General features: G+C 45.0%; 2 protein-coding genes across 4 annotated transcripts in view; one reads left to right on the top strand and one right to left on the bottom strand.

Annotated features, from left to right (window-relative positions):
• Zfp113 (zinc finger protein 3) lies at positions 1 to 11,616 on the top strand. Its single transcript, NM_001427518.1, has 5 exons — positions 1 to 97; positions 3,177 to 3,299; positions 5,708 to 5,799; positions 6,266 to 6,392; positions 8,202 to 11,616. The coding sequence occupies exons 2-5, from the start codon at positions 3,245 to 3,247 to the stop codon at positions 9,266 to 9,268; spliced, it is 1,341 nt and encodes a 446-aa protein (NP_001414447.1). The 5' UTR covers positions 1 to 97; positions 3,177 to 3,244; the 3' UTR covers positions 9,269 to 11,616.
• The window catches only part of Zscan21 (zinc finger and SCAN domain containing 21), a 30,303-nt gene continuing 20,855 nt past the window's right edge, over positions 4,922 to 14,369 (bottom strand). For 2 of the 3 annotated variants that reach the window (XM_039089408.2, XM_063271277.1), the window contains exon 4: positions 4,922 to 9,683. In XM_039089408.2, the coding sequence (XP_038945336.1) occupies positions 9,619 to 9,683 (65 nt within the window). In that variant the 3' untranslated portion in view covers positions 4,922 to 9,618. Of the gene's footprint in view, positions 14,185 to 14,369 lie in introns of all 3 variants that reach the window. The other variant, XM_063271275.1, reaches the window with a different exon arrangement.

Below are 14,369 nucleotides of genomic sequence, written 5' to 3'. Positions count from 1 at the left end.
GTTCTTTGTTCTGTTCTCGGTTGTGTGGGACTGTGACAGGGTCCAAGTGGACCTGTTTCGTGTCCGGCCCCCTAAGTCTTACGTCCCTGTCCCCAGGGTGAGTGGGGCCACATCCTGGACTCGCGGTGAGGTGGAAGTTGTGGTCGCCGGGGAAGGGGGTTGGTGTTCACACGTCCGCGGCCCGCGGGGGTTCTGGGTCCACCTTCCTCCTGCAGTCGCTGTCCAGCTCGGCCACCCCAGCTGCACGCCCGCGTGATCCCTCGTGTCGCGTTTATTGGGACTCCGGGCTTGCTTTTGTGTCTCCCACCGTCCCCAGCCCCAGTGTTTAAAGTCGCCAGCGTCGCTCTCCTTAAAGCAGCTGATGACAGACTGCCACCCTAACTTGGTACTCTCAGTACACCGATTTCTGTGCTGGGGTAGGAGAAGGAAGTTTTTCATTAGTTGGATCAGAGAACCAGAGAGTGACAGCAGTTCTGGGTCTCAGTGAGAACTAGGGCTTGGGAGGAGGTGCGAACTCTGGTTCTCGGGGACCTCACCAAGATCTCATGTCCTATAGATACGGATAGATTGTCCCGTTTACTGCCTGATACCCTTTCATGGACAAGCCGGAGCAGGCTGCCTGAAGAAGTGGCTGAATATGTCTAGTGCATTAGCTCGCTAAGACACTGAGAACCTAGATGGACACAGACGCTTCAGTCCACCTCAGCTCTCTAGGGTGTAGTGAAAAGACAGTGATGGTAGTTTCCCTTCCATACCGCTTAAGTATCTATATTAGAAATAAACTAAACCTGATTTTTCCATCTTGACCCCTTTAATCATACATCACCAGCAGCACCTAAAGCAATGGTTCTCAATCTTCCTCATGCCGTGACCCTTAAATGCAGTTTCTCATGTGGTGACCTCCAAGCATAAAATTGTTTTTGTCACTACTTCATAACTGTATTTTTTGCTACTGATATGAACCGTAATGTAAATATCTGTGTTTTCTAATGGTCTTAGGTAACCCCTGTGAAAGGGTTGTTCAACTTCCAAAGGGGTCATGAGAAACACTGACCTAATGTGAATTTCCAGGAATTAGCCAAATATGCTGGCTCACATCTATAATCCCAGGACAGAGGCAAATGAAGCAGGGGTATGAATGAGGCCAACCTGTACTATACAGTGAATTCCAGGCTAGTCTGGGCTAGACCCTAATTCCTACCCAAGAAAGAAAGAAAGACCAAAACAAATAAACAAAAACCTTAGAAGTGAACAAAAGGTGCTAAGTTTCCAGTCATGGCTACTTTAATCTTATAGGGATTTACTCCAAGAAAGAGGAAAGGATCTGGAAGGCAAGGCCCCTCTTGGCCTGTGCTCACAGTGAGGTGGTCTTTCTTGGTCCCCAGGAACAGCACGAGAGAGTAGGGTTAGTAACAGGGCAAGGGAAAGGCCCTGCCCACGCCTGGATGGCAGGCCCACAGTTTTACTCTGTTGTTTGTTGTTCTTTTTTTTGACGAATCTCACTACATAAATAACCCTGGCTGTCCTTGAACTCTAGGCTGTCTTTGAACTCTCAGAAAGGTCTGCCTACCTCTCTGCCTTCTAAGTGCAGGGATCAAAGGCCTGCATCACCATGCCCAGCTTTTAGGTTGTGCACATGTGTGTGTTTCTTTGAGATAGAGACCAGGTTGGCAACTCACAGTGCTGCTGTCTCACCCTCTCAGGTGATAGAATCTTAGGCCTGTGCCATCTACGCCAAGTGGCTGGATCCCCTTTTTGTTGTTGTGCAAGACAGTTTTTCTTGGTAGCCCTGGCTGTCCTGGAACTACCTCTGTAGACCAGGCTAGCCTCTAACTCACTGCCAGCCTGTCTCCCAAGTCCATCACCCAGCAAAACATTTCAACGGTATAATTTTTTTTTAATTTTTATTTTTTGTCTTAAACCTATAAGTGAATTGCCTCCATGTCTGTCTGTCTTCCACCTGCATGCTGTGCCTAGTGCCTGACGCCAGAAGAGGGTACCATGTGGTTGCTGGGAATTGAACTTTGTTCCTCTGGAAGTACAGCCAGTACTCTAAACTCCTGAGCCACGTCTCCAGCCCTTTGATTAACCTTTTATTGTTGTAGTTTTTGATGTTTGTTTTTGGGTTTTTTTGTTTTGTTTTTTTGTTTTTGTTTTTCTGAGACAAGAGTCTCAACAGCCTGACTGGTTGATCTTTAGAAGAAGGTGATTTTGTTGGTTTTGTCCTTTTTGAGATGAGGTCTCATACCCATCTCAGACTGTCCTATTTTTATTTTTATTCCCTGTGAATGGGTGTTTTGCCTGTGTATATCTCTGTGTACCATGTGCATCCAAGTGTCCCCACAGGGCACATAAGGGCATCAGATCCCCTGGGACTGGAGTTGCAGAAAGTTGTGAGCTGCCCTGACGAGAGCAGACCTGTGTGTGGAAAGGCAGTCAGTGCTCTGAACCGCTGAGCGTCACTCTAGCCCCTTGTGTGATTTGCGAGGCAAGATCTCAAGTAGAACTAGAGGAAGCAACACTGGGGTTAGTTTTTTTTTTGTTTGTTTGTTTTAATTGTTTTTTGAGATAAGGTTTCCTTTTGGAATTTATTTTTATTTCGTGTGTGTGTGTGTGTGTGTGTGTGTGAGAGAGAGAGAGAGAGAGAGAGAGAGAGAGAGAGAGAGAGAGAGGGAGATACCGAGACCTGTGGAGGCCAGAAGAGGGCACTAGACCCCCAGGAACTGAAGTTCCAGATGTTGTAAGTTGCAATATAGGTGCTAGGTCTTCAGGAACCTGGGTCTTCAGGAAGGCTCTTAACCACGGAGCCATCCCTCTAGTCCCAAGGTAAGGTTTCTTATAGCACAGGTTGGCCTTGAACTCCTGATCCCCCTACCCCTTCCTCCCTAGTGCTGGGATTACGGGTGTGAGACACCATACCGGACTCGGGGTCAGTCATTTCATTCTGTGGAGTGATAGCCACCTCACTGTTAACACTTTTCACTCAAAACGTTGGGTGGGTGGAGCAAACTGTGGAAATCTGGATTTCTTGTGTGTGTGGTCTCATTACAGGGAGGCTCTGAAAGAGCAATCCCATGTGTCTCTTCTCACTGTTCCTGGGTACTGAAGTGCAGTTCCCTCTTTCTGAAATCAGGAGGCATTTTTTAAAAATCAGTTTTGATCTTTTGTTTCTGCAGTCCTTCAAAACCTGCCTCCTGCAGAATCTACAGCTAGCAGACCAGCGACCAGAGCGTTTCCCCTGCCCATGGAAACCCAGGCAGACCATGCATCTCAGGAACCCCGGCCCCTGTTAGAGAGCAGTAAGGCATGGGGTGGGGGTGGGGGGCATTCTCATCTCTTTCCGTTGTTTACTTGTGTTTTGTTTTGTTTTGTTTTGGAGACCGACCGGGTCTCACTTTGTTGCCGTGGCTGGCCACAGACTCAGTGTGTACACTAGGACGATCTGAATGTCAGAGATCTGCCTGCCTGTGTATCCTGACTGCTAGGATTAAAGGTGTGGACAGCACACTGGGCTTGCTTGTTTGATTTTGAGACAGAGTCTCACTATGTAGCCCAGGTGGCCTTGAATTTTCCATGTTCTTGTGTCTGGAGTGTTGGCCTTAAACATGTCTATTACCACGCTCTGCTCATTCTCCCACCTCCCCACCTCCCTCCCTCCCTCCCTCCCTCCCTCCCTCCCTCCCTCCCTCCCTCCCTCTCTTCTTTTTGAGGCGGGGTTTTGCTGTGTAGCCCTGGCTACCCTATGCTGTAGGGCTTCTATAGCTGTAGACCAGGCTCTTCTGTAACTCCCAGAAATCCACTACCTCTGTCCCCAGGGTGTTGGGATTAAAGGCATGTGGCATCACACCCAAACTAAAATAACGTTTTTGTTTTTCTTTTTTAAAGATTTATTTATTTATATGAGTACACTGAAACTGTTTTCAGACACACCAGAAGGGGACATCGGATCCCATTACAGATGGTTGTGAGCCACCATGTGGTTGCTGGGAATTGAACTCAGGCCCTCTGGAGGAGCAGTCAGTGCTCTTAACCGCTGAGCCATGTCTCCAGCCCCTAAAATAAGTTTTTATTGAGTTTGTTGTTTTTTGTTTTTTTTTTAATCCGAGTTATGTATTTGTGTGCTGTATATACAGACCTGCGCCACACTGCACCACGGTTCATATGTAGAGGTCAGAGGGAGTTGCTTCTCTCTTTCCATCACGTGGATTTGGGGTTGGTCATCAGGTTTGGTGGCCTCATGCACCTTTATTCACTGACTCATCTGACCTGCTCTGAACTCTCCTTTTGAAATGTTTTATATTATCACATAGTAAATATAAATAATAGTGTGTTTTATTACATTTTCATACTTTTTTTTAAACATTAAAGCATTGTGGGGTTGGAGAGATGGCTCACTGGGTAAAAGCTCTTGCCACAGAGGCTTGAGGACATGAGCTCGAATCCCCAGAACCTACATTAGAGTCAGACATGTGGTAAGAATGCAGTCCCAGCACTCCTATCGGGAGATGGGAGCTACCGGTAGGAAGATTCTCACAAGTTCATAGGCCAGCCAGCATGACACACATAGCAGAAAACAACAACGATACCCTGCCTCAAACATGGCAAAAGGCAGGGACTGATACCCAAGGTTGTCCTCTGACCTCCACAGGGCATGCATGCATCCACTACTCACACAGACAGTGCTACCTACACCCACACAGAAGAAAAAGTCCCCCAAACATTAGAGAGTTTTGTGGGAGATGACTTACTATGTATAGAGCCCAGGGCCACACATATACTAGGTAAGCACTGAGCACTGAGCCTCAGCCTCAGGTTTCAACTGCAATGCCTGTTGTTCCCATGCCTCCTAGGAAAAAGCTCCTAGGTCCTTGTCTTAGTCAGGGTTCCTGTTCCTGCACAAATATCATGACCAAGAAGCAAGTTGGGGAGGAAAGGGTTTATTCAGCTTACACTTCCACATTGCTGTTCATCACCTAAGGAGGTCAGGACAGGAACTCACGCAGGGCAGGAAGCAGGAGCTGATGCAGAGGCCATGGAGGAATGTTACTTACTGGCTTGCTTCCCCTGGTTTGCTCAGGTTGCTCTCTTATAGAACCCAGGACCAGCCCAGGGATGGCGCCACCCACAATGGGCCATCCCATCCTTGATCACTAAGTGAGAAAATGCCTTACAGCTCCAGCTTGTGTCAAGTTGATACACAGAACCAGCCAGTACAGCCCTTTTTGTCAGATCTGGTTATATGTAGTGGGTTAAGCCCTAAGACACAAACACCACACTTAGGGCTGATGAGAAGTATGTGGTAAAGTTCAGAGTGAGGACACGTTTCTATTGTATAATAATGACTTAAATGATCTGCAGATGGAAAAAAGAAGCGTGGGTATTGTGTTTTCTGTCAAGGCTTGAGGGAAGCTGCTCATGTTTCTCTGCTTAAGAATCTCTTCAAAGACTTGGCAGTAGTGGAAGGGAAATGAGGACATAACAGGTTCCTGACCCAGCTTGAAGAAAGGGCATGAAGTCAGAGGGGCTATTAATGGAGTTTAGCTGTGGAACACTTGCTTAGCATGCACAAAGCTTTGATCTCTGAACCCACCAAGAATAAGAAAAAAAGAATCTGCTGTTCATGAAAGGAGAGACTGGGCGGTTTTGAGACGTGACCATGGGTTGTAAAGCAGGTAGATTGACTCCTGGCCCTGGTATTGTCCTTCAGCTCTTTCTTCTTCAAAAGTCCCTTCCTTTCCTGACAAGGACAGTCTCGGGGACAAGATGTTGGCTGCTGCACTTCTAAAGGCCAAGTCCCAGGTAAGCTATGGTTCCCTTCTTTTCTTTCTGATGTCTCATTCAGTGCCCTAAATTCAAATTCTGTCCATCAAGACCGTAGGTCTGGGGTCAGTGAGATGATGCAGTGGAAAGGTGACTGCTGGCACCCTGTGAATCCGAGTCCACTCCCTAGTATGCACATGTTAGCGAGAGCTGACGATCTCAGATTGCCCTCTGACTTCCACATGTGTGCAGTGATACTCCTTCCCCAAATAAATACATGTTAATAAAATAATTACTTCTATTATGGATTCTTGGAAGGGAGTTACGCTTATCACTACACCTTCAATGCTACACCCTGTTGTAGATGTTCATGCTGGCATTGCTCCGACCGACCTCTGCCCACATCCCAAGGAGGTATTACTTATCTCCATCCTGGCTGCAGTTTGGTCTTGCCAGTCCCTACCCTTGCCCTGAAATTGCATGTCTGGCCATGTGACTGTTTCAGGAGTTGGTGACATTTGAGGATGTAGCTGTGTACTTCATCTGGAAAGAGTGGAAGCGTTTGGAGCCTGCACAGAGGGACCTCTACAGGGATGTGATGCTAGAGAACTATGGGAATGTGTTCTCACTGGGTAAGGACATGTGCTTCTCAACAGAGTATGCTATCTCTTGCCTTCAGGGTTGGCTAGTGACAATGTAGTCTTAGAAAACTCTAATGCTGCCAGAGAGATGGCACTTTCTGCTCTTGCAGAAGATCCAAGTTCAGGTTCTATTATCCACATGGAGGCTCAAAATTGTAACTCCATTTCGGGTTATCTGAAGCCATCTTCTGGGCTTCCAAGGGCAGTAAACACACACTTGGTGCATGTATACATACATACATACATACATACATACATACATACATACATAGAATCATACACATTAAAAAATAAATTTAATTTTAAAAAGTAGTAATAGTAAGAATAACTCACATTTATAGGGTGATTTGTAGTGTATCAGGTTTCACAGGTACCTTGCAATAATCCTCACAGTAACGCCATAGTTGGGGCGGTTAGTATTATCCTCATTTGATAGGCATGGAGTATAAGGTCAAGGTTTGCAGAAGCAGGCCTGGAGAGATGGCTCAGTAGTTAGGAGCCCTAGCTGTGCTTCCGGGGTCTGTGTCTGATTCCCTGCAACCACATGACAGCTCACAACCTTCTGTCGCCCCAGTTCCTAGGAACCTGATGCTCTCTTCTGGCCTCCACAGATACCAAACATGCATGTGATACACATACATACATGAAGGCAGAACACTTATATATGAAAGAACAAAAAGACTGTTAGACACATAAACTTGTAATCTCAGCACTTGAGAAGTAGAGGCAGGTGGGCCAGCTGATAACAGTTCATACATAATGGCTTTGAGACCACCCTGGGCTACATGAGACCCTGCGTCAGACAAACAATGAACTTAGATACTTCTTGATTGGTGATAGAGCTGGTGAATAACAAAGCTTGAGCTTCAGGGTATTTTCTTGTTATTTATGTCTATGTACTCGTGCACATGTATATCCATTTATTTGAAACAGGGTTTTACACTGCACCCGAGGCTGGCCTGGAAGTTACTAAGTAGCCCAGCATGGCTTTAAATTGTGTGATCCTTCCACATCAGCCACTCTGGTGCTGGGTGTGAGCCGCTACATCTGGCTGAGCCCTATCCTGTTAACACCAAACCTGGTGCTTTAGCCCTGGGTTCTCACACTTACCGCATCACGAATAGACTTCTAAATAATGAGTGTGCTGGGATTCTGAGCACGTGAGGTAGTGCTCCATGTCTAAGTGAACATTGTAGAGCTTTCTATCCTCTTTTTCCTGTTAGAGTACTCCAAGGAGTAATCTACTCTTTTGTTTAAGGGCTTATGCAGCCCTTGTAGAAATTTATTGTTTTAGTGCTGGGAATCAAACCTGGGTCCTCTGCAAAGGCAACAAGTACTCTTAACCTTTAAGCCCAACTCTTTTTTTTTTCTTTTTCTTTTCTTTTCTTTTTTTTCGGAGCTGGGGACCAAACCCAGGGCCTTGCGCTTGCTAGGCAAGCGCTCTACCACTGAGCTAAATCCCCAACCCCTAAGCCCAACCCTTTAGCTTCTCTTACTTAATTTTTATTCCCAACAAAGCAGGGCATCTCCTCCCACCCCCCGCATGTCCTTGATTTCCTCTAGGTTCACGTCTTTTCTTGCCGACTTTGTTTTCCCCCTTATCCCTTCTGGTCTTTAGCCTGTTTGTCTTAACTTTGCTTTAGTTATACATACAAGTTGAAGGGCCTCTCTTCAGGCCAGTAAAAGGGCGTGTACTTTGGGCACTATAAATGTCAGATACATGATTATCGTCCTCAGACTTGTATTCACTTTCTCACAAAAAACATGACACTTGCATTTTTTTTTCTTAAATTGTGCTAGATGGTGATTCCAAAACTGGAAATGATCAAGTAATCTCTGAAGGTATGGGGTCATGTGAGATGATATTGGGACGATTCCAAAAGGATGTTTCTCAGGGTCTTAAGTTTGAAGAAGCCTATGAACAAGAAGTCAGTCTGCAAAGGCAGCTAGGGAGTTCCTCTGTTGGAAGACTGAATAGGAAAATACAAGAGTTTCACCAAGTGAGAGTTGAGAAAAAGCTCACTCATATGGGAGAAAGAAATGAGAAGTACAGTGAGTTTGGGAACAACTTCACTGTGAATTCCAAACTTACTTCACATCAAAGACTTCCCATGGGAGACAGACCCCATAAGTGTGATGAATGTAGCAAGAGTTTTAATCGAACTTCAGACCTTATTCAACATCAGAGAATTCACACTGGAGAAAAACCATATGAATGTAGTGAATGTGGAAAGGCCTTCAGCCAGAGCGCACATCTTATTCAGCACCAGAGAATCCACACTGGAGAGAAACCCTATGAATGTAAAGATTGTGGGAAGACCTTCAGTTGTAGCTCTGCTCTCATTCTACATCAGAGAATTCACACTGGGGAGAAACCTTACGAATGTAACGAATGTGGGAAAACATTTAGCTGGAGCTCCACTCTTACTCATCATCAGAGAATCCACACTGGTGAGAAGCCCTATGCTTGCAACGAATGTGGGAAGGCCTTTAGTAGGAGTTCCACCCTTATTCATCATCAGAGAATCCACACTGGAGAAAAACCCTATGAATGTAATGAGTGCGGCAAAGCTTTCAGCCAGAGCTCACACCTCTATCAGCACCAGAGAATCCACACTGGAGAGAAGCCCTATGAATGTATGGAATGTGGAGGGAAGTTCACCTACAGTTCCGGCCTTATTCAGCACCAGAGAATCCACACAGGGGAGAATCCCTATGAATGTAGCGAGTGTGGGAAGGCCTTCAGGTATAGCTCAGCTCTTGTTCGCCATCAGAGGATTCACACTGGAGAGAAGCCTTTGAATGTAATGGGCGAAAAGCAAAAATTCAGAGTTTCTGCTGAGTTAAACATCAGAGAATCCACATGAGAGAGCCATAAACTATTTTCCTCACATCCTGAGTCTACAGAGCTCTTGCCTTACCTTTTTAATAGGACCAATTTAGGGTCTGTCCCACCTCAAACAATTCACTTAAAGTGGCGCTGACTGGGAAAGCATCCTGACACAGTGATTAGTAGGATTTCCCAGGAATGGACAGCAGTCTTAAAAAAAATTGTGAGGCAAGCAGTAAATTAAGCTCTGGGAACAGAAGGAAGCTTGGGGACCAGTCACCCCCTTTTGGGAAGGGGTTTGCACTAAACCAATTTTCTCACACCAGAAGAGCCTTTCTTTCCAAGGTGGGATGGATGCTTATTTGCAACAAAATTCCAATGATTTCACTAGTTGGAGTCAGTCTGGTGAGCAGAGAAGGCAGGCTGAAGAATATTCTGGGTCACCATACACTCTGGGAAGAGAAACAGAGAGGCTGTATTTCCTTTTTGTTTGTGAGACGGGGTCTCACTATGTACTCCTGGTTGTTCTTAGACCAGACTGGCTTTGAACTCAGAGACTTGCTTACCTCTGCCTCCAGAGTGCTAGGATTAAAAGCATGTACAACACCCCCATTCCAATGCAGGCCCCCAGGGGCTGCATTTCAAAGGCACTCTTCCTAATCCAGCTTTAATATTGGACAAGGGATATGCTGCTTTGGTACACGATTCTGTGAATTCAGGAAACTTGGTGCTGATGGGATTATTTTGTTAGGGGGAAACAAAAAAAGACCCCATCAAGGGTTTCTGTAATGACTATCCTTTGGGCTTTTGGAACAGTTGTACCATGTTTTCAAGAGCAGTCAGGCAGTACTGTAGGCAGACCACATATCTTCCCTTGTGACATCACTGCCTGAATCTCATAGGAGCAGTTCGGAACCCGAGGTAGATCAGAAGCGTTTAGCATTGGCCTGACTCCAGTCCGTTTTTAAGCTTCCTGTTGCTGTGGTGATTTAATGCCAGCCTCTAGTTACTAGATGCTCTCAGGGAACTTACCTCCCCTGCTTGCCCTAGCCTCTCACATGTAACATCTGGCCTCAGCATCTGGACCCCTCTGGATCCCGCCTCTGACTTCAGCTAAAGCTTTGCAGCAGGGCTCCTCCTGGGTTTGGGAGGTGTTTCCTGAGTGTTCCCAGCCCAATGGATGGCTTCCATATTTCCCCAGCCCCGTCCCTCCTGTAGCATAAGTGAAATGCACTACTAAACAGAACTGTTTTTCAGAAGGGAGTGTTTTTGTATGGGAGTCACACTTGTGTCAGTTAAAATAGCACAGTGACCATAAATGGAATCCTAAAGTGAAACTTCAGGATTTGAAACTTTTCTTTGATAAACTTTTTTTTTAAATATAAATGTATGTAGCCATCTTCATACCAAATTCAGGATCTTATGAGCTATACAGATCATTTTGTGTGGTCTAATGTCTAAGAATGGTGCTGAAAACTAAAAAAGTATACTTGGCTCCTGTGTAGCAATGGGTCAACTTCTCTGCCTTGATTTGACCTCTTTAGAAGGCTGTTACAGCCATGGAACATGGTAGGCTAGGAGTGTTATAAAGAGATTAACATTAAGATGGCCACGAACTCACTTTTTTTTTTATGAGTACTGTGATTTAATATTTGTCTTTAATTTTACAAAATTACGGAACCAATCATCCAGGCCACTTAAGCACTTGTTGCCAGGCCTGATGGTTCAGGCTCTAATCTCAAGCTTGGGAGGTTGATAGAGGAAGATCACAAGTTTACGGCTTGTCTAGACTATGCTGAGTTCAAGGCTAGCTCTAAGCAGTCCAAGCCGAATCTGCCTCCTAGTCAGTTTTACAATTAGCTTCAAGTTCTGTCTTTCCAAGCAGTACAAACAACAGAATTGTTTATCAAATAAAAATTTAGAGGACATTTTTCACTCATAGCAAAATAAGGTGGTGTATTTCCCTTGTTCTGGAGACTAAACCCAGTGTCTCATGCTGGGAAGGAATTATGTACCTCAGTCTAGACGTTTTGCATTTATTTTTGGTGTGTGTATTCATGCACGCATATACATATCATGGCATGCATGTGGAGGTCAATTTGCAGAAGTTGGTTCTCGTGCCATGTGGGTTCCAGGGATGAAGCTGAGGTCACCAGACCTGGCAGGGACAAGAGTCTTTGAGCCATGTCTCTGATCCAGGAAGGGTTTTGGTTTTGAGTTTGTTTGTTTGTTTGTGTGTTTGTTTGTTTGAAACAGAGTTTCTCTGTGTGGTCCTGGCTGTCTTAGAACTCACTTTGTAGACCCTTGTAGACCAGGCTGTCCTTGAACTCAGAGGTCTGCCTGCTTCTGTCTCCTGAGTGCTGGGATTAAAGGGGTGCACCACCACCACCTGGCTGGATTGTTTCTTTTTAGCAAACAATACAAAACAAAAACAAAAAGAAGCAAAAGTTGTTTTGCTTTGGTTTGTGTTAGAGGTGGGACCTTGCTATGTATCTCAGGCTGGCCTTGAACTCAATCCTACCGCAACCTTTTTTTTTTTTTAAGATTTATTTATTTATTATATATAAGTACACTGTAGCTATCTTCAGACACACCAGAAGAGGGCATCGGATCTCTTTACAGATGGTTGTGAGCCACCATGTGGTTGCTGGGAATTGAACTCAGGACCTCTGGAACAGCAGTTGGGCGCTCTTAACCGCTGAGCCATCTCTCCAGCCCACCGCAACCTTTTCAAATTCTGGAATTATATATTAATCCATCATGACCAGTTAAATGATAGTTTTAAAAAGCTTTTCCCCCACTTAAAAAAAGAAAAAGAAAAAAGGCCCAAAGGCCAGAGATGTACCTCAGTTCGTAGAGTACTTGCACTTGATAAAGCCCTAGGTTTGAGCTCCAGCACTGAATAAACTGGGGAGGGCTTAATTCCAGCACTTAGGAAGGTCAGGAGTTCAAGGTTGTCCTCAGTTACATGTGTTTGTAGCTAACCAGAGCTACATAACCCCCTCCCCAATAAACCATAGATTTTTGTTAAGTACATTATTTAAAATGCCAGTGATGAATCAAATTGTATACTCTCTCCACATAAAGATGATTGTGTTACCAGAATAGTTTGTCCTAAAATAACAATTCTTTTGCTTTTTCTTAAGATTTATTTTTATTTATTTCAGAGTTATAGGCCAGAGGAAGCTGTGCAGGAACACTCGATTCCATGGAGCTGGAGTCATAGGCTGTGAACTATCTCACATGGGTTCCCAAATGCCAAACTTGGGTCTTGTAGAAGAACAGTATCTTACTACTTGTTCTATTGCTGTAAGGAGACACCATGGCCAAAGCAAACTGCTATAAAAGGAAGCACTTAGTTGGGGCCTTACTTACAGTTTTAGAGGTTAGAGTATGGCCATCATGGCAGGAATGTAGCACTGGTGGAGCTTTGTATCTTGATCCACAGGGGTGTGTGTGTCTGTGTGTCTGTGTGTGTACAGAGACAGAGCAGAAACAGACAGAGGGGCGTGGTCCTGGCATGGGCTTTTGAAACTTCAAAGCTCCACCTAATCCTTGGCAAACAATACACTGGGACTAAGCATGCAAGTATATGAGCCTATGGGAGCCATTCTCCTTCATACTCTTAACTGATGTCCAGCCTAAGAATGATAATTAGGACCAACTGCCCATTGAGGCAGGTTGCAAACATGAGAGTTGTTCTAAATGCACTGTGTGATTCCTTTTCATCCCTACAGCTTCTCAGCCAATATCTGATCCATGCCTTATCCCATATTTTCGTGACTCCTAAAGTGGCCCTGGCCTTTGTTAACTCATTCCAGGACTTTGATTCCAGCCTCCCCCTGAGTCTCTGCAGTTTTCTTTCCCCATACACTCTTCCTGCCTACATGTATTAGTTGCTGTACTGTTGCTATGACCAACTAACTGACATAGATAAAACATTATGTGTAGGTAAGCATTAATCTTGGCCCACAGTTTCACAGATTATAGTAGACATTTTTTTTCCTTTTCCAGGTTATTCATTTATTGTACAAATTAAGTATTACCCAATGAATTGATATCACCTCTCCAGATGTGGAACTTAACAGATGCGGTCAGACATTTTAGAATCTCGTTGCCTTATTTAGTAGCTGGGGACATTTTAGACTTTGACTTGAAGCGTAAGACCTTTACAGTATTTCCTCCATCTATGACACTCTAAGGATTGAAGTACAGGGTTTGAGATATGGCTCAGTGGTTAAAAGGAATTGCTGTTCTTCCACAGGACTTGAGTTTGGTTCCCAGTACCCATCGTTGGGCAGTTCACAATCACCTCTAACTCTAGCTGCAGGGGGATCTGACGCCCTCTTCTGCCCTCTGTTGGTACCGGCACACACGTGGTATATACGTACACAAATACATTCTAAAGGTTGAAATACCTTTGAAGAATTGGACTTGGATATCTGTTTCTGGCTCTGCCATGACTTCTATGACTTAAGGCTTCCACGGAGGTGGGAGAAGAGATCATTTACTGAGTGGAGTCGATGTCAGTCTCTGGTGACCTTTGTGATGCTGAAATCTATTTACGTCTGAACAGATACTATTTGAATAAACAGTAAAACAAAAAGTCCTTTGCCTAAACCACAGAGTCACAGCTGACATCCTCAACAAACTCAGTTACCTGCTCAATGTGGCCAAAAACCAATGGAAGCTGAACACGGTGGTGGGAATGTGTGAAGGCTGTTCGTTTCGTGGCAACCAGGAAAACAACAAAAGGAGTCTGGAGTTAGGTGTCTTCTAGGGATGGACCCTGCCACCCCTTTCCTCCAGCTAGGTTTTATCTCCTCCGAGTAGCCCCACCAAGAGGAGACCAAGCATTGTGGCACATGAGCCACGGGGAATTGTCACACTCATATTGTAACATTGTGTATGAACTGGATGACAGCATGTCAGAATACTTCTGTGTCTCCTTCCCTGGAAGAAAAGCACAATTTATATTTACTTCTTATGTGTGTGTCATGGGAGGTCCCAGGTAGAAGCTAGAGGATAACTTTCAGAAGTTGATTGTCTCTACCAGGTTGGTCTGAGGGATCAAACTGAGCTTTATTTGGAAGTAAGTGCCTTCGCCTGCTGAGTTCGTCACTGCCCAGAAGTCTAAA

The sequence above is a fragment of the Rattus norvegicus genome, chromosome 12, assembly GCF_036323735.1.
Source record: "Rattus norvegicus strain BN/NHsdMcwi chromosome 12, GRCr8, whole genome shotgun sequence".
Taxonomy (NCBI): Eukaryota; Metazoa; Chordata; class Mammalia; order Rodentia; family Muridae; genus Rattus; species Rattus norvegicus.
The sequence above is the reverse complement of the archived record's forward strand: the minus strand, read 5'-3'. Positions and strand labels throughout refer to the sequence as shown.